Consider the following 18,820-nt stretch of genomic DNA (forward strand, 5'->3'; position numbering starts at 1 on the left):
GCCATCTTGGCCAGGCTGGTTTTGAACTCCTGACCTCAAGTGATCCGCCCGCCTCGGCCTCTCAAAGTGTTGGGGATTACAGGCATGAACCACTGTGCCCGGCCTTGATTTTTCTATGTATAGAGTTGCTGCAGTCAGGCTGTAATTTGTATATATGAAGAAAATATGTAAAGATCATATTTAGAGACTCATTTAGGTAGCGTTCCAGAGAAATGGTTTATGAGCTAGAGAGGTTGGAATTTCAAGGGGCTTAAATTGACCACAGGTGAGAGTTTTCTGCTGGTGTAAATTATTAAGGTATTGAAGGAGGGAGCGTTCCCACATTGTGATGCTGTGACAGGAGGGCATGTTGAGCTCCCAGAGTTAAATCCTTAGGTTTCCTGCCTCATCACCAGGGTCTAATGTACTCTGTGGCTCCACTTCAGCAGTCACTGACTCTTAAGCTTGGGAATATGTTCTACCTTCTGAATTCATCTTTTCCTTTTTAAATGTTCTGAAGTGCCCTGCTTATCTGAGCTAGTTCAAATTTTCGCTTTACTTCCCTTTTGATTTCTTTACAGATTACGGAAATAGAACTTGTTTTTCCATGCATTTAATAATTTTATTCACTTGTTGGCAGTTTTTTATTTTCTTGGGTGAAAATGAGTAGATTGATTTGGGAGGCGAAAGTGGGAGGTTCACTTGTCCAGGGAGTTCAAGACCAGCCTGGACAACAAACGAAATCCTGTCTCTACAAAAAATTAAAGAATTTGCCGGGCTTGGTGGCATGTACCTGTAGTCGCTACTACTCAGGGGACTGAAGCGGAAGGTTCGCTTGAACCCAGGAGATGGAGGCTGCAGTGAGCTATGATCATGCCATTGCACTCTAACCTGGGTGGCAGAGCTAGACCCTGTCTCAAATAAATAAATAAAGTAATAAATAAGTAAATAAAGTAATAAATAAGTAAATAAAGTAAAAAATAAAAGAGAGAGATATAAAGAGGTATGGTATGAGAAAGCCTTGGGCACGCTTCCCATATCCTCATCCCAAATTTCCGATCCCTGGGAATATCACGCCCTTTCTTCTGTTCCAGTCCTGCCTGGAACTCCCTGCGCACACCTGTGACTTCTCATGCAAGAGGTAGATGAAGAAATGACCCACTGAGTACAGGAAGTATCTCCTTTGGTAAACCCGGATTAAGTTCTGCTAAAATGCAAGTATCTCCCATCTCCCCATCCCCCGCAGACCAAGTACAGTGAAGGGGACGAGGGGAAGAAGTCCACCCTGCGTTTGAGGGCTGGGGCCAAGACCCCTCATTCCCGCTTCACTCATCTGTGCTTCACATCTCCTGTCATTCACATCTGTCAAGATGCAGGGGGCAGAGCCCGAAGCTGTACCCAATCAGGGGCGCCGGGGAGGAGCTCTGCGATCGGTCCAATCAGGCGCGCCGTCGGGGACGCAGCTGCAGACGTTCAACCTTCTCGCGGGATTTTCATTTCTCGCGTCTGCCGTACTTGGTTTCGCTTCGCTAGTCCCAGAGGCCCAGAGTGGCTCGCCTGGAGTCTCTGTGGCGCGGTTTCCCGTACCTGCCTTGGGATCCGGAGGGAGGAAGCTGGGACACCCGGGAGTCAGGAAATGGTGAGTGTGTCGGGCCCTGCGTCCCGAGACAGGGAGGAGGGGCTGGTTGGACGACCGGAACTGGCTGTGGCGGGGCCCGGGCCTTCCCGTGGGCGACTCTGGGTCTGCGTACCGAGTCCCTCTGGCGCAGCTCAGCCCTTGGTACCCTCGGCCTCAGGGTGGGGCTGGGCCGGCAGCCGGGATCCCGGGCGTCCTCGTCCCGCCCTGTGCCGCGATTGCGGTCCCGGCCCCGAAGACCCAAGTCTCTTCAGATTGTGCGGGGCCCACGCGAGGGTCATGGGGTGGGGGAAATCCTGACTTGTGCGTGGAAGGAGCTGTGGTGTATGAGGTTCCCAGTTCCTTTTCTCTCCACAGAGGACACCCGTTTTTCCCTGAGTTTTCTAAGTGTATGGGATGCAGGGTCCCAAATCCTCACTCTGTCCCCCAGCCTGCTGTTTCCAGGGCTTGCAGTAAATCCCCAAATTTCCTGTTCTCTTTTCGCTTTTCCAAACGCCAACCTCTCCCCTTCCATTCACGACATTAGCAACCGTTTCTCCTATATTCTACATTTCAAATATTGTGCTTACATTGTTTATTTTTCAACAAAGCAATGGATTACTCTTTCATCAAGGTTTGTTTTGTGTTCATAGCCTTGACACTCCGCTGTAAAAAACCTTTGTGTTTGTCCTTTTATCTTCTCTATGCACAGATACCTCATCAGAATGTCTTTGAGTTGAGGTTCCCCTTTGGAATCTTTACAGGGTGATATGCCTTCAGCGCCCCCTCCTATTTATTTTTTCCTGGTTCTGGGTTTCAAAACTGTCTGGGGCTGACTCAAGCTGCCCACAGCTGCCAAGTCTCTTGGAGGATCTAGTGAATATTGGGTCTTGGGTGAGTCTTCCCAGAGGACAGTTGAAATAGAAGGCTGGGAGAATGCCCTGGGACTAGGATAAATCTAGCATACCCTGCTTCTAAATAGCCAACCTCTGGGGGCACTCAGCTTTTCCTCCCCCAACCCCAGTTTCCATCCTTTGGAGACACACTGGTGGTCAGCCAATCAGATGCTGGTATTGAGGATTGAGAAAAGAAAATTTTTTGTGTGTTTTGAAAGAGTCTCGCTCTGTCGCCTAGGCTGGAGTGCAGTGACGTGATCTCGGCTCACTGCAACCTCCATCTTCTGGGTTCAAGAGATTCTCCTGCCTCAGCCTCCCCTGTAGCTGGGACCACAGTTTTGCGCCACCACTCCCAGATAACTTTTTTTTTTTTTTTTTTTTTTGAGACGGAGTCTCTCTGTCGCCCAGGCTGGAGTGCAGTGGCGTGATGTCGGCTCACTGCAACCTCTGCCTCCCGGATTCAAGCGATTCTCCTGCCTCAGCCTCCCCAGTACCTGGGACTACAGGCGCATGCCACCACGCCCGGCTAATTTTTTGTATTTTTAGTAGAGACGGAGTTTCACCGTGTTAGCCAGGATGGTCTTGATCTCCTGACCTCGTGATCCGCCTGCCTTGGCCTCCCAGAGTGCTGGGATTACAGGCGTAACTGTACCCGGCCTCAAAAAAATAATTTTCGTCTGATAAATGTGGGTCCTTTTAAATGAACGGGCACATAGAGACATTCAAATGATACAGCAATCACCTTCTAACTCCCTGAAGCTATGAATTCATCTTTTGAAACTGCTATTGCCACAAGTAGGTATAATCAACTTACTAATGCAACACGGGACCCTGGAACCCACACCCTATAGCTTAACAGTGCATAGCCACGCGCTTATCAATGTTACTTCTGTAAATCAGTGAGAATTCCTGACAAACAACTTTGTATCAGCCCACATCCTGTCCCCCTTTTTCAGGCACTTTGGGTCATATTTTGTGTTTCAGCCTCTACTTTTTAGGTCGACAAGGGAAAAGACGGAAATGATTCCTGTCCTTTGTATTCTCTCAGCCTTGTGAAGGGAGAAAAACTATCTCAGCGAGGTGGTGGAATAACCTGAAAAACAAAATGCACTTTGAGTACACAGTGTCGCGTAATGCGGTGTCTCTTGGGCGGGTGGTCACTGAGCATTTCAGTGAGCACTATGGGGGTAGAGGGATGTTCCAACTGATAGATAAGATGACCTCTGCTGACAATGGAGTCAGATGAATGTCTGTATTCCAGGTCAGCACTGCTTCTCCCTGGGATTCTTGCCTTAACAACAAGTTCAGCTTGAGTATTTCATTTAGTTGAAAGTGCATTTTATCAGTAGAGCTTCATAGAGAAGATAATGTATTTCCCAAGAGGTAGATTTCAGGGGGAAAGAGATTAGTCTTATATTCCACATTTTAAAAATTCTTATTTTCAAGGGCTTGTATCTGTATTTCTCCATATTTTGGAGTAATTATCTGCATGATATGTGTAGGTGCTGTGGCTTTTCACCTAAGAAGCAGAATCTCATTACAGTACATTTGAGAGTCATGATGCCAAATCTTTGATGGTCTGTGTCAGAGACACAAAGTCTACAATGTGTATGTTCACAGTGGTGTGGATTTTATGCCTCAAGTCACTTAGAAAAGTGTCTTAGAAAACCTGGACAGTGCCCTTGTGTCTTCACAATAATTCTTTGTGTATTTATGGAGATGATTCTGTAATCTTTTGGGACATGGACCAATGTGTATCTCTTCATACTCATATTCTGCACCATCTGTATGTAGCACGTCAGACTTAGCGGTGTGACCTTAAACTTTTTAAAAGAAACTGGAAGGTCAATAAAATTTAAACTGCTGGCTGGGTGCGGTGGCTCACGCCTGTAATCCCAGCACTTTGGGAGGCTGAGGCAGGTGGATCACCTGAGGTCAGGAGTCTGAGACCAGCCTGGCCAACCTGGTGAAAACTCATCTCTGCTAAAAATACAAAAATTAGCCAGGTGTGGTGGTGGGTGCCTATAATCCCAGATACTTAGGAGGCTGAGGCAGGAGAATCACTTGAACCCAGGAGGTGGAAGTTGCAGTGAGTTGAGATCGTGCTATTGTGCTCCAGCCTGGGTGACAGAGCAAGACTCCGTCTCAAAAAAAAAAAGAAAAGAAAAGAAAATTTAAACTGCTTAACAACAAATTCTTATTTTCTTTTATTCTTTCCCAGATCATGTGTAGTATATGTGTAGTATGTTTGTCAGATCTGTGTTCTGTTGGGTGACTTGAAATGGAATTCCAGGGCTTAACCTTGAGAATATTATCAGGGAAAAGAAATGGGGGTGGGGAGAACCAACTCTCCTATTATGGCTTCAGAAAAATGAATATGGTTTCCCAAGAAAGTAGATAAATTGGGGAATTACAAAGATTCACCAAAACATCAATTTCTCTTGCAAGGTGGAGAATTTGTGACGGTGAATAACTGTTGTGTTTCCTGTTATTGGAACTTAGCAGATTAATTCTAAATCTTAGGGAACAGGACCTGGCAACAACTAGGAATCCTCTAATAGGATTTTTGTTTACTAAATGATTTGTTATCATGGAAATAGTAGTTAAGTGACATCTTTGTCTGAAAATAGTAGATTCTTGTGCTTTTTCTGTTCAGCTATGATGTAAATGTGCCTTAATTTTCTTCCCTCCCATAAACATTAAGATTGATTTTGCTGGATTCATCAAACATGAGTCATTAAACATGGGTATTTTCTTTAAATATCCACATGAGGTATGTAAAGGGAAGTGGGTAGCCTTGACTGGGGTGCAGACGCCTGAGGCCGGCGACTCCAAACTGAGGCCAATCCAAAGGAGTACTGCATAAAGGAAGGCACCAATCAAATATAAGATCTGCAAAGATCTGAAAGTTTAGGCAGAAAAGTGTTTTCTTTCATAGGAAGGGGCAAACAGATTAGAAAGAAGATGAGGAGGAAGAAGGCAGGATGGAGGGTGCAAAATCAGACCTAGATCAGAGCATGTTTTATTCTGAGGTTATTCTGTTCTTAGGAAGTGTTGCCTATTTGTTCAGGCTGAGAGTGGGTCAAAGTTAAGGGCCTGGAGGAAATTTACAAGTCAAGGGCTTGCATCTGTAGTTCTCTATATTTTGGAGTAATTATCTACATGATATGTGTAGGTTCTGTGGCTTTTCACCTAAGAAGCAGAATCTCATTCTAGTACATTGAAGAGTCATGAAGCCAAATCTTTGATGGTCTGTGTCAGAGACACAAATTTAAGGAATGTTTGGTTAACAAATGTTTTGTTCCCAATGATCAGTGAAGACAAAACTGTTCAGCTAATGTTTTATGAAGCAAAGAATGGGCATTTGTAGACCTGATGCCATGGCTCACGCTTGTAAGCCCATCACTTTGGGAGGCTGAGGCCAGAGGATAGCTTGAGCTCAGCAGTTTGAGACCAGCCTAGGCAACATTGCCAGACTTTGTGTCAAAAAAAAGAAAAGATAAGACCGGGTGCGGTGGCTCACGCCTGAAATCCCAGCACTTTGGGAGGCCAAGACAGGCGGATCACCTGAGGTCAGGAGTTCAAGACCAGCCTGACCAACATGGAGAAACCCCGTCTCTACTAAAAAAAATACAGGTGCCTGCCACCACACCCCGTCTCTACCTAAAACCTTTCTACAAAAGGCAAAAGCATCTAAGTCTGCCCCTCAGAGACTTTCCCAATTTGTACAATTTATTCTACAATTAAACTAATTCTGTGAAAGCAAAGCCAAACTGCTAATAATGTTGAGTTTTACTCAAGCCCTATAATCCAGTTAAATAGATATGGTCATAGAAATCACTGCCTCGTTAACCACTCAGTTCTTTCTGTTTTGCAGAAGCAGACTCATGCAAAGATACCTTTTCCATTACTTCACGGCCTTTTTTAAAAAAATAACAAAGCCAGATACTGACTACAAATGCCCTTTTTTTTTTTCTTTTCTTTTTCTTTCTTTCTTTTTTTTTTTTTTTTGTGAGACAGAGTTTTGCTCTCATTGCCCAAGCTGGAGTGCAGTGGCGCGATCTCGGCTCACTCTGATCTCTGCCTCCTGGGTTCAAGCGATTCTCCCGCCTCAGCCTCCCAAGTAGCTGGGATTATAGGCGCGCACCACCACGCCTGGCTAATTTTTTATATTGTTAGTAGAAACGGGGTTTCACCATATTAGCCAGGCTGGTCTCCAATTCCTGACCTCAGGTGATCTGCCTACCTCAGCCTCCCAAAGTGCTGGGATTACAGGCATGAGCCACCACGCCCCCGACAAGCCCCATTTTTGACCACAGTAAAGGGGGAGAGGCTGGATATTGAGTTCTGTTAATGTAAAAATTCTGGAATGAAGACATTCGGAGAGCTTCCTGGTTGGTGAACACAGTGATGTTCTAGGAGGGTGGTACTCAAGTCCTGTAGGGAAGGGGGTCCTATACTCCCTTCCCTGGAGGGTCTAGTGAATATTGGCCCTTGTGTGACTCCTCCCAGAGGACAGTTAAAGTAGAGGGCTGGAGCCTTCCAGGGGACCCCCACTTCCCTGGTCATATATATCTTTTCCATTTGGCTGTTCTTGGGTCATCCAATTTTTTTTTTTTTTTTTTTTTTTTTTTTTTGAGATGGAGTTTCACTCTTGTTGCCCAGGCTGGAATGCAATGGCAGGATCTCGGCTTCCTGCAACCTCCACCTCCCGGGTTCAAGCGATTCTCCTGCCTCAGCCGCCCAAGTAGCTAGAATCACAAGTGCCTGCCACCAGGCCCGGCTAATTTTTTTTGTATTTATAGTAGAGATGGGGTTTTACCATGTTGGCCACGCTGGTCTCGAACTCCTGACCTCAGGTGATCCACCTGCCTTGGCCTCCCAAAGTGCTGGGATTATAGGGGTCATTCTTTAAAACAAACTGGCAAACTTGTGTTTTTCTGAGTTCTGTTAGTAGTACTAGCAAATTATTGAAAGTGAGGAGCGTTTGTTGGATTTATATGCAGTTGGTTAGAATTAAGGGTGCCTCCACTCCCCCCTGCTGTACCACCCTCCCAGCACATCAGGGCCGGGACTGGCATCTGCAGTGGGGGCTGTGTCCTGGGGTGGGCCCTGGACTTGTGGGGTCTAGGCTAATGCCAGGTGATGTCAGAATTGAATTACTGGATCCCCAGCTGGTGTTGGAAAGTTAGTTGATAATGAGCAGTCTCCACATATTTGTTGTCAGAAAAAATGACATCACAGGTCAGAACCTTACATCGACTTGGTGAGTGGTTGCTGGTGAGAATTAAGACCCTGGAGGAGGGAGCATTTCCACACTGAGGAGGGGACAGTAGGGTGAGTAGTGCTCTGAGGATTATATTTTCTAATTACTCAAATATTCCTCACTCATTGCCTAGGAGAAGCCACTCTGAGCTACATCTCCACAGTGAGAGTGTAGTAAACTTTTGAATGTGGGTAAAGGTAAACAAATAAGCCTTGGGCATTTCTGGCATGTCTCCCTAATTTCATCCTCCTTCTCTGTACCCAGAGGTGACCACAGTACTGATTCTGAATTTTTTTTTTTTTTTTTTTGAGACGGAGTCTCGCTCTGTTGCCCAGGCTAGAGTGCAATGGAGCGATCTTGGCTCACTGCAAGCCCAGCCTCCCGGGTTCATGCGATTCTCCTGCCTCAGCCTACCGAGTAGCTGGGACTTACAGGCGCCCGCCACCACACCCGGCTAATTTTTTTGTATTTGTATTTTTATTTTTATTTTTTTTGAGACAGAGTCTCTCTCTGTCCCCCAGGCTGGAGTGCAGTGGCGTAATCTCGGCTCACTGCAAGCTCTGCCTCCCGGGTTGACGCCATTCTCCTGCCTCAGCCTCCCAAGTAGCTGGGACTACAGGCGCCTGCCACCACGCCCGGCTAATTTTTTGTATTTTTAGTAGAGACGGGGTTTCACTGTGTTAGCCAGGGTGGTCTCGATCTCCTGACCTTGTGATCCGCCCACCTTGGCCTCCCAAAGTGCTGGGATTACAGGCGTGAGCCACCACGCCCGGCCATTTTTTTGTATTTTTCGTAGAGATGGGGTTTCGCTGTGTTAGCCAGGGTGGTCTCAATCTCCTGACCTTGTGATCCACCCACCTTGGCCTCCCAAAGTGCTGGGATTACAGGCGTGAGCCACCGCGCCCGGCCTTTTGTGGTTTCTTTGCCTTAGTCCGTTGCACACATGCTGCTGTCTGAGGCTGTGGGTCACCCAGGTTACTAACCATTCCACTGCTTGATTTGAGTGGTTAGTATTTTATCTGTTGCCAATGTAATTGTTGTTTTTGTCTCCAAGTGCTAATGCTTCATAAACTTTTTTTTTTTTTTTGAGGCAGGTCTTCTGTTGCCCAGACTGAAGTGCAGTGGCGCAATCACAGCTCACTGCAACCTTGGCCTCCCAGGCTCAAGCAATCCTTCCATCTCACCCTCCCAAGTAGCTGGGACTACAGGCGTGTGCCACATGCCTGATTAATGGTTGTATTTTTTTATAGAGATGGGGTCTTGCCATGTTGCCCAGGCTAATCTCGAACCCTTGGGCTCAGCACTGGGATTATAGGCATGAGCCACTGTGCCCAGCCATGCTTCATAAATTTTTTTTCTTTTTCGAGACGGAGTCTCGCTCTGTCGCCAGGCCAGGCTGGAGTGCAGTGGCGCGACCTTAGCTCACTGCAACCTCTGCCTCCTGGGTTCAAGTGATTCTCTTGCCTCAGCCTCCCAAGTAGCTGGGATTACAGTCGCATGCCACCACACCCAGCTAATTTTTTTTTTTTTTTTTTTTTGAGACGGAGTTGCACTCTTGTTGCCCAGTCTGGAGTGCAATGGCAAAATCTCAGCTCACTGCAACCTCTGCTTCCCAGGTTCAAGTGATTCTCCTGCCTCAGCCTCCAGAGTAGCTGGGATTATAGGCATGCACCACCACGCCCAGCTAATTTTGTTTTTTTAATAGAGACAGGGTTTCTCCATGTTGGTCAGGCTGGTCTTGAACTCCTGACCTCAGGTGATCTGCTTACCTTGGCCTCCCAAAGTGCTGGGATTACAGGCATGAGCCACTGCGCCAGGCCCCACCCAGCTAATTTTTTTTATTTTTAGTAGAGATGGGGTTTCACCATGTTGGCCAGGATGGTCTTGATCTCTTGACCTCGTGATCTGCCTGCCTCGGCCTCCCAAAGTGCTGGGATTACAGATGTGTGCCACCGCACCTGGCTGCTTTGTAAGTTTTTTATACATTGGAAAAAAAAATCCCTGGGATGTAGCTTATAGATAAATTCAGATTGACTTGGGAATGCCAATGGAATATATGGATTAACCATCTGACCATGTATGCATGTGTATTTACTCCTTATAAGTAGTTCTCTTTATTTTTCTCTGTGTGATTACATGTTGCTTTTTACACTAGGATTGAGCATTTTTTCTGTGTGGCCTTTCATTTTCTGTAAAATAGTTTTCAGTCATCTTGTCACATTAAAGTCATTTGTATATTTATTGCTTCATTTCTTCCCTTTTTTCTTTTTTTAACTTACTCTGTAGGCTAATTCTTTTTCATTTATAGGGATTGCTAATATTTTGTTCCAGGGAGTGATTTATCTTTTCACTCCATTCTACATTTTGATGGACTCTTTTAAATTTTTTTGTTTGTTGGCTTTTTTGGCCGCCTTCTGCATGCACCATCATCAAGGGTGGGGAAGGGTACTCTTCTTGATTTTAATTGAGTTGACTTTGGCTCTTCCTTTCAGGCCTACTTAATTTTCTTGTAAGAGAACACTCTAGGGAGTGTATATTTAGGGCAACTTGAATCTGTGCTCCCAGGTTAAATAAAGAACACTCTCCCTACTGTCAAGTTGGAAAAAAAATTGTAACTTATGAAAGTTTGCTACTTTTTAAAATTTTTAAATTTTTTATTTTCTCTCTCTCTCTTTTTTTTTTTTTTTAGAGACAGAGTCTCGCTCTGCCACCCAGGCTGGAGTGCAGTGGCATGATGTTGGCTCATTGCAGCCTTCGCCTCCTGGTGTCAGGTGTTTCCAGTGCTTCAGCCTTCCGAGTAGCTGGGATCGCAGGTGTGAGCCACCATGCCCGGCTAATTTTTGTATTTTTAGTAGAGACAGGGTTCCTGACCTCAAGTGATCTACTTGCCTTGGCCTCCCAACATGCTGGGATTACAGACGTGAGCCACTGTGCCTGGCTGCTTTTGTTTTTAAGAGGTTTGTGTTTTTCTAATTTGATCTTGTTTATAGCTGGAGACTGGCTAAAACTTTATCCCTGTCCTGGTGTGGCTCTGGGGGATTTCTTGGAGGATATTTACAATGTGCCTTTCAAGGGATATTTCTTCATTCTGTTGGAGGGCCTGATGCCTAGATGTTATACCCATGACCAGGTGTCCCTCTCACAGCACACTTGTTTATACTTGCTCTGTACAAGCAGGCACCTTGTAGATCTTGTCTGACCATTGTCAGTTTAATCCTAGACTAGAGTAGCCACTAATCCGGTATCTGTTAGTGGCTAATAAACACTACCACTCTGTTCCTACCAAGAGAGCCCCGATTATGTTAGTAGTTAGGTTCAAATAGTAGTCAGGTGTGTCAGTTAGGCAATTAGGTGAGACTCAGAGGAGACAATTCAACAAACACAGGAAATAACAGAAGGAGTTTATTACTTATAAATCCCAGAGGCCGGGTGTGGTGGCTCACGCCTGTAATCCCAGTACTGTGGGAGGCTGAGGCAGGCGGATCACGAGGTCAGGAGATCGAGACCATCCTGGCCAACATGGCGAAACCCCGTCTCTACTAAAAATACAAAAATGAGCTGGGTGTGATGGTGCGTGCCTGTAATCCCTGCTACTCGGGAGGCTGAGGCCAGAGAATCACTTTAACCAGGGAGTCGGAGGTTGCAGTGAGCCAAGATTGCGTCACTGCACTCCAGCCTGGCGACAGAGCCAGACTCCATCTCAAAAAAAAAAAACAAAAAAATTCCCAGAGAGAGGAGAGTAGCATGTCTTGTAGGCCAGCAGGTAGGTGGAACTATTTGTGACGCATACCCTCAGCCTGTCAGTGGGGAGCAAGGGAAAGAGAGGGAATTGTGGGCCAAATCCTTTATTGGGGTCCAAGGTGTTACCTAACCCAATTTCTCTTCAGGAGGTTTTAGTTGGTGTGTTTAGAAGAAGGAAGCACGAGTTATATGGAGTCACGCTGTGACTGCCAGGTGGTCACTACAGCGTGTCTATTCAGTCCATAGGAGTGTGGGTGTCAGTAGAAGAGTCAAGTAAATTATATCTAGGTGTTCCTTACGGAGGTGATCTGTAAGGCAGATGAGTGGATCAACCACATGGAGGAACTGGGAGGAAGCAGAGAACTACAAATGGTGCCAAGGGTGATTGAGCCCTGCTTCTGGTATGAGAAAGTTAAGCCTATATTAAAAGGAATGACAAATGCCTGGGCGCGGTGGCTCACACCTGTAATCCCAGCACTTTGGGAGGCTGAGGCAGGTGGATCATTTCGGGTCAGGAACTGGAGACCACCCTGGCCAACATGGCGAAACCCCGTCTCTACTAAAAAATACAAAAATTAGCTGGGTGTGGGGGCACATGCCTGTAATCCCAACTATTCAGGAGGCTAAGGCAGGAGAATCACTTGAACACAGGAGGTGGAGTTTGCAATGAGCCAAGATGGCAGCACTGTACCCCAGCCTGGGCAACAGAGTGAGACTCTATCTCAAAAAGAAAAAAAAAAAAAAAGTAATGACAAAAACCCCAGTTACTTTTGCACCAACCTAATAAATTGGATACTGAAGTAACATAAAATTATATGAATTCAGGATAACAGGCAAGTCTGCAATTAACTGAATATTTTATAGAGAGATTGTGATTTTTATATATAATTGTTATATATATATATATATATATATATATATATATATATATATATATATGCTTTCATCCACAGTCCTTTCATAGCCTTTATTTCTCCCCAGGACAGGCCAAAATATACTCTGATCTTCCCCTGCCTTTCTGTCTTGGAGCTGGCCGTAAAGAAATTTTCTGACATACCTTGTCTCTTTGCAGGTTTTAAGACCCCCATTTCAGAAAGGATCCTACCCTCTACCCAGGAGGAAAGAATGTACACAGAGGCTAAGAAGAGTCAGCAGACAGGCCTTATTGGTTTTCCCACTCAATCTATTAGTATTAGTCCATACTCTTTTTGTCCAATTGCAGTTCTACGGGGTGTTCCATACTTTTATCATTCCTATTGAATGACGTCTGTATAAAACGCCATGCTTTTATCATTCCTATTGAATGATGTCTGTATAAAAGGCCCAAGAGGATAGGGTATGGGGAGCTTCTGGACAGCTGAACTCAGGGAGGCTTGTATTATAGGAAGGTGATCAAGAACTCATCCTCATGCCAGGAGCGAGTCATACTGTTAACTCTATCGGAATGGAAGCTCCTGTGCTTGGGACCCTTGTAGACTTTGCCCTATGCTTCTCCACCTGGCTGTTTATTTGTAGCCTTTAAAATAGCCTTTATAATAAACTTGTAAACGTGTTTTCCCGAATTTTGTGAGCTGTGTTGGCGAGTTAATTGAGCCGAAAAAGGGTGTTATGGGACCCTCAATTTGAAGCCTGTTGGTCAGAAGTTCCAGAGGCCTGGTCTTGCCACTGCTGTCGGATGTGTGGGGTCAGTCTCGTAGGACTGAGCCCTCAACTTGTGGCATCTGCTGCTGTCCCCAGGTAGATAGCTTCATAATCGAATCGGTTTGGCAGGCACCCAGCAGCTATATGCTGCACAATTGATTACTTGCCTTTTTTTTTTTCTTTTTGAGACAGAGTTTCACTGTTGTTGCCCAGGTTGGAGTGCAATGGCATCATCTCAGCTCACTGCAACCTGTGCCTCTCGGGTTCAGGTGATTCTCCTGCCTCAGCCTCCCCAGTAGCTGGGATTACAGGCATGCACTACCACACCTGGCTACTTTTTTATTTTTAGTAGAGATGGGGTTTCTCCATGTTGGTCAGGCTGGTCTCAATCTCCTGGCCTCAGGTGATCTGCCCACCTCGGCCTCCCAAAGTGCTGAGATTACAGGCGTGAGCCACCACGTTTGGCCAATTACTTGCTTTTTGATGTGGAGAAATCCCCACACAGTTGGTCACAGAAGCCTTTTGTGTTGATAGTTGTGGTGTGAGGGGAATAGCAAGGTGTGTTTTTTTCACTTAGATGATATGCAGAGGGTTGAATATTCTCTTGTAGATAACCATTTGTCCCTGTCCCTGTGTCGAAGTATCTGTCATCTCTATCCCTGCCTGACAATGCCTGCGCTGTCACAGGTTCTTGGGCCTTAAATAGATGCCCTTATTTCAGATTTTGCTATTTTTCATTGGTCTGTCTGTCTCTCTGGTAATACCATACTCTCCTGATTACTACAGATTTCAAATCCTCGATGTATGTTAGAGAAAGAACCTCCCTATCTTAGTCATTTTTGCCTGCTGTAATAAATAACCACAGACTGGATGCCTGAAACAACAAGCATTAATTTCTTTCTTTCTTTTTTTTTTTTGAGACGGAGTCTTGCTCTGTTGCCCAGGCTGGAGTGCAGTGGCACCATCTCGGCTCACTGCAAGCTCTGCCTCCCAGGTCCACGCCATTCTCCTGCCTGAGCCTCCCGAGTAGCTGGGACTACAGGCGCCCACCAACACGCCCAGCTAATTTTTTGTATTTTTACCAGAGACAGGGTTTCACCATGTTAGTCAGGATGGCTTTCTTTCTTTTTTTTTTTTTTTTGAGACGGAATCTTGCTCTGTTGCCCAGGCTGGAGTACAATGGTGTGATCTCAGCTCACTGCACCCTCTGCCTCCCGGTTCAAGCTGTTTTCCTGCCTCAGCCTCCCGAGTAGCTGGGACTACAGGCGTGTGCCACCACGCCCAGCTAATTTTTTGTATTTTTAATAGAGACAGTGTTTCGCCATATTGACTAGCTCCAAGACAGAAAGGCAGAGTAGATTAGAGTGTATTTTTGGTTTCTATGGTCTGCCTTGCAGAGAAAAAAGAGCAAGTGAAAGGAGGTCAGTTGAAGGGCAGAGAGAGAGATTCTGTTTTCTTTCGATTTTTTTTTTTTTGGGGGGGGACAGAGTCTTGCTTTGTCACCCAGGCTGGCGTGCAGTGATGCTATCTTGGCTCACTGCAACCTCCACCTCCTGGGCTGAAATGATTCTCCTGCCTCAGCTTCCTGAGTAGCTGGGATTACAGGCCTGCATCACCACACCTGGCTAATTTTTGTATTTTTAGTAGAGACAGGGTTTTGCCATGTTGGCCAGGCTCGTCTCAAACTCCTGACCTCAGGTGATCTGCCTGCCTCAGCCTCCCAAAGTGCTGGGATTACAGGTGTGAGCCACCGCACCTGGCCTTATACTTTACTTTTTAGAGTAGTTTTAGGTTCACAGCAAAATTGCGCACATAGTACAGAGTTCCCTTATGCCCCCTATTCCCACTCAGTCACAACCCCCTCCAGCTATCAACATTCTGCACCAAAGTTGTACATTTGTTACAATTGAACCTATTTTGAGACATTATTGTCATCCAAAGTCTAGCCTACATTAGAATTTATTCTTGCAGTTGTACATTCTGTGAGTTTTGACAACTATACAGTGACATTTCTGTTATGGTGTAATACAGAGTAGTTTGATTGTCCTAAAAACCCTCTCATCCACCTATTTATCCCTCTCCCCCTGACTTCTGGCAGCCACTGATTTTTGTACTGTTCTATGATTATGTCTTTTCTGCAATGTTACATAGTTTGAATCATACAGTATGTAGTCTTTTCAAAGTTGTTTCTTCCACTTAGTAATAAGCATTTGCGGGCATGTGATCATGAAATTTTTTTTAAAAAGTAATACGCATTTAAGGTTCTTCCACTACCTTTTAGCTCATTTATTTTTAGTACCTCCATTGGCTGGAGGTAGCTGTTATGTATCCATTTGTCTACTGTAAGGCATCTCAGTTGCTTCCAAATTTTGAAAATTATGAATAACGCTGCTATAAACATCTGTGTACAATTGTTTGCCTGGACCTAAATTTTCAGCTCATTTGGATAAACCTACCTTTGGTCTGGAGGTTAAGAGACACCCCTCTGCCACATGGGATGGGTTTTAAAGAATTCACTCTGAAAATCAAGTGAATGTGGGCCTATGATGAGGTTTGTGTAAAACCCCTGTGTGTGTATGATCTCCTGATTCAATGAGTACTTTTTTTTTTTGAGATGGAGTTTTGCTCTTGTTGCCCAGGTGGGACTGCAGTGGCGGGATCTCGGCTCACTGCAACCTCTGCCTCCCTGATTCAAGCGATTCTCATGCTTCAGCCTCCCATATAGCTGGGATTACAGGCGCTTGCCACCACACCCAGCTAATTTTTGTATTTTTAGTAGAGATGGGGTTTCACCATGTTGGCCAGGCTGGTCTCAAACTCCTGACCTCAGGTGATCCACCTGCTTCAGCCTCCCAAAGTGCTGGGATTACAGACGTGAGCCACTGCGCCCAGCCTTTCCATGAGTATTAATCTCCTTTTTTGTAACAGATCTCCTAGTGGGTGCTGCATTAAACAGAGCTGAACAAATAACCCTATCTGCCTGAAGCAGGGTGGGAGACAAGAAACAAGATATAAGTAGAATATGCAGTGTGTCAGATGGTGCTTAGTCCTAAGGAGAGAGAGAAAGCTGGGGAGGAGTGGAGAGGCCTGGGCTGTGTTTGTCTCTGCAAGCACCTGTTTATGTCTCTGAGGTGTTATCTCTGAGGGTTTGTGTGTCTACCTGGGTATGGCCACCTATATGTGCAGTGACAAAGTGTGAGTGATTTTGGATGTCTGATGGGGAGACAGAGGCTGTGTTTGTATGCCCTTTAAAATCTGGAATGCTTTTATTTCATTTTCTTGCCTGATTGCCCTGGTAGCATCTTTTAGCATGTTAAATAGCTGTGTCGAAAACAGACATCCTTGTCTTGTATTTGATCTTAGGGGGAAACATTCAGTGTCACCATCAGTATGATGTTATAGTGGGGTTTTCATGGATACCTTATTTCAGGTTAAGGAAGTTCCCTTCCATTTCCAGTTTACTGAATGTCTTCATGGTGGAAGAGGTATTGAAAGAATATTGACCCTTGTCAAATGTTTTTGATACTGATTCTATTAATATTGTGATTTTCAAATGTGAAAACAGTGTTGCTTTTCTGGGCTACGTCCCACTTAAGTATAGAAGTTTTTGTTTGTTTGTTTTTGTTTTGAGACGGAGTCTCGCTCTGTAGCCCAGGCTGAAGTGCAGTGGCGCGATCTCGGCTCACTACAACCTCTACCTCCCGGGTCCCAGTTCAAGCAATTCTCCTGCCTCAGCCTCCTGAGTAGCTGGGATTACAGGCACATGCCACCATGCCCAGCTAATTTTTGTGTTTTTAGTGGAGATGGGGTTTCACTATGTTGGCTAGGCTGGTCGTGAACTCCTGACCTCGTGATCCACCTGTCTTGGCCTCCCAAAATGCTGGGATTACAGGCATGAACCACCGCACCCAGACTTTTGAAAAATCTTTTTGGTAACAGTCATTCTCGCAGGTGTGATGTCTCATTGAGGTTTTAGTTTGCATTTCCCTAATGATTTGAGATGTTAAACATTTTTTCATGAATGTCTTTGTCATTTATATTTGCTCTTTTCAGAAATGTCTGTTTAGATCCTTTGCCCATTTAAAAAATTGGAGGCCAGGCCCAGTGGCTCATGCCTATAATCTCAGCACTTTGGGAGTCTGAGGCAGGTGGATTGCCAGATCTCGGCAGTTTGAGACCAGCCTAGGCAACATGGCAAAACCTCATCTCTACCAAATATACAAAAAATTAGCTGAGCATTGTGGCATGTACCTGTGGTCCCAGCTACTCCCAGCTGAGGTGGGAGGATGGCTTGAGCCTGGGAGGCAGAGGTTGCAGTGAGCCAAGATTGCGCCACTGCACTCCAATGTGGGTGTCAGAGTGAGACTCAATCTCAAAAATAAATAAATAATAAAAGTTTTAAATTGGGTTGTTTTCTTGCTATTGAGCTGTTTGAATTCTTTATATATTTTGGATTTTAACACCTTATCAGATATATGGTTTGCAAGTATTTTCTCCCACTCCGTGTGTTGCCTGCCTTTCCACTCCGTTAATTGTTTCCTTTGCTGTGCTAAAAAGCTTTTTAGTTTGACATCCACATCCACAATGGTGCTGTCAAAAACAGCTACATGGGAACTTGTTTATGTACTCTTTCTGCAGTGTCTGGTTTCACCCAGAACTCTTTTGTGAGATTAAGCACCTTCCTCATATCAGGAAGATTGTGGGTCTTTCCTATTATTCACAGCTGAATCCCTGAGTTAGGTTTGATTGTATGTGATCAAACATAGTATGTATTATTTCCTCAAGCAACATTTTTGGACATGTTTCTTAGAAATAGTTTACTAACTGGTTTCGAACAGCATGTATGCTAACAAATGTTAATGTCTTTTTCATTTGCTGCTAAGTTATATAAAAAATTCCATTGCAATCATGGATCAGATCAACTTTATAATAAACTTTATAATTTTGTGGCGTTATTTGTTAAATATTGTGAATCGGGCGGGGAGTGGTGGCTCACGCCTGTAATCCCAGTACTTTGGGAGGCCGAGGTGGGTGGATCATGAGGTCAGGAGATCGAGACCATCCTGGCTAACACGCTGTAACCCTGTCTCTACTAAAAATGCAAAAATTAGCCGGGCGTGGTGGCGGGCACCCATAGTCCCTGCTACTCGGGAGGCTGAGGCAGGAGAATGGCATGAACCTGGGAGGCGGAGCTTGCAGTGGGCCGAGATCATGCCACTGCACTCCAGCCTGGGCAGCAGAATGAGACTCTGTCTCACAAAAAAAAAAAAAGAAAGAAAGAAAAAAAAAATAAAAATTATGAATCAATATTCTGTGCATACAATTTTAGGTGTGTTTTTTTCACATAAATTTTCATTTTCATGCTCATGTAGTCACAGTTTTTATCACAAGAATTATTTCTCATTCACTTATGATACCAAAAGTTAAATCAAGCTTTTAACCTTTTTCCAAAGATTATCAGGACCATAGCTCCTGTCAAAGAAGGTATAAAAAAAAAGTCATCATAAATATGATAGTAAACCATACGTGACTGTGTGGTGTATCAATAGGAGAGCACGCAAAAGAATTTCTTTTTTTTTTTTCTTTTTTTTTTGAGACGGAGTCTCACTCTGTCGCCCAGGCTGGAGTGCAAGTGGCACAGTCTGGGCTTACTGCAACCTCTGCCTTCCAGGTTCAAGCTAT

General features: G+C 44.9%; 1 protein-coding gene across 5 annotated transcripts in view; it reads left to right on the top strand.

Moving 5' to 3' along the window:
- Positions 1-706: 706 nt before the first annotated feature.
- Positions 707-18,820, top strand: part of ZNF136 (zinc finger protein 136) — a 72,102-nt gene continuing 53,988 nt past the window's right edge. For 4 of the 5 annotated variants that reach the window (XR_004667792.3, XR_008622087.2, XR_008622088.2 and 1 more), the window contains exon 1: positions 707-1,618. Coding sequence is in view for 1 of the 5 variants with exons in the window: in XM_008966346.5 (XP_008964594.1) it covers positions 1,616-1,618 (3 nt within the window). In the remaining 4 variants the exon portion in view is untranslated. The remainder of the gene's footprint in view (positions 1,619-18,820) is intronic. The other variant, XR_004667789.3, reaches the window with a different exon arrangement.

This window comes from Pan paniscus, chromosome 20 (genome assembly GCF_029289425.2).
Source record: "Pan paniscus chromosome 20, NHGRI_mPanPan1-v2.0_pri, whole genome shotgun sequence".
Taxonomy (NCBI): domain Eukaryota; kingdom Metazoa; phylum Chordata; class Mammalia; order Primates; family Hominidae; genus Pan; species Pan paniscus.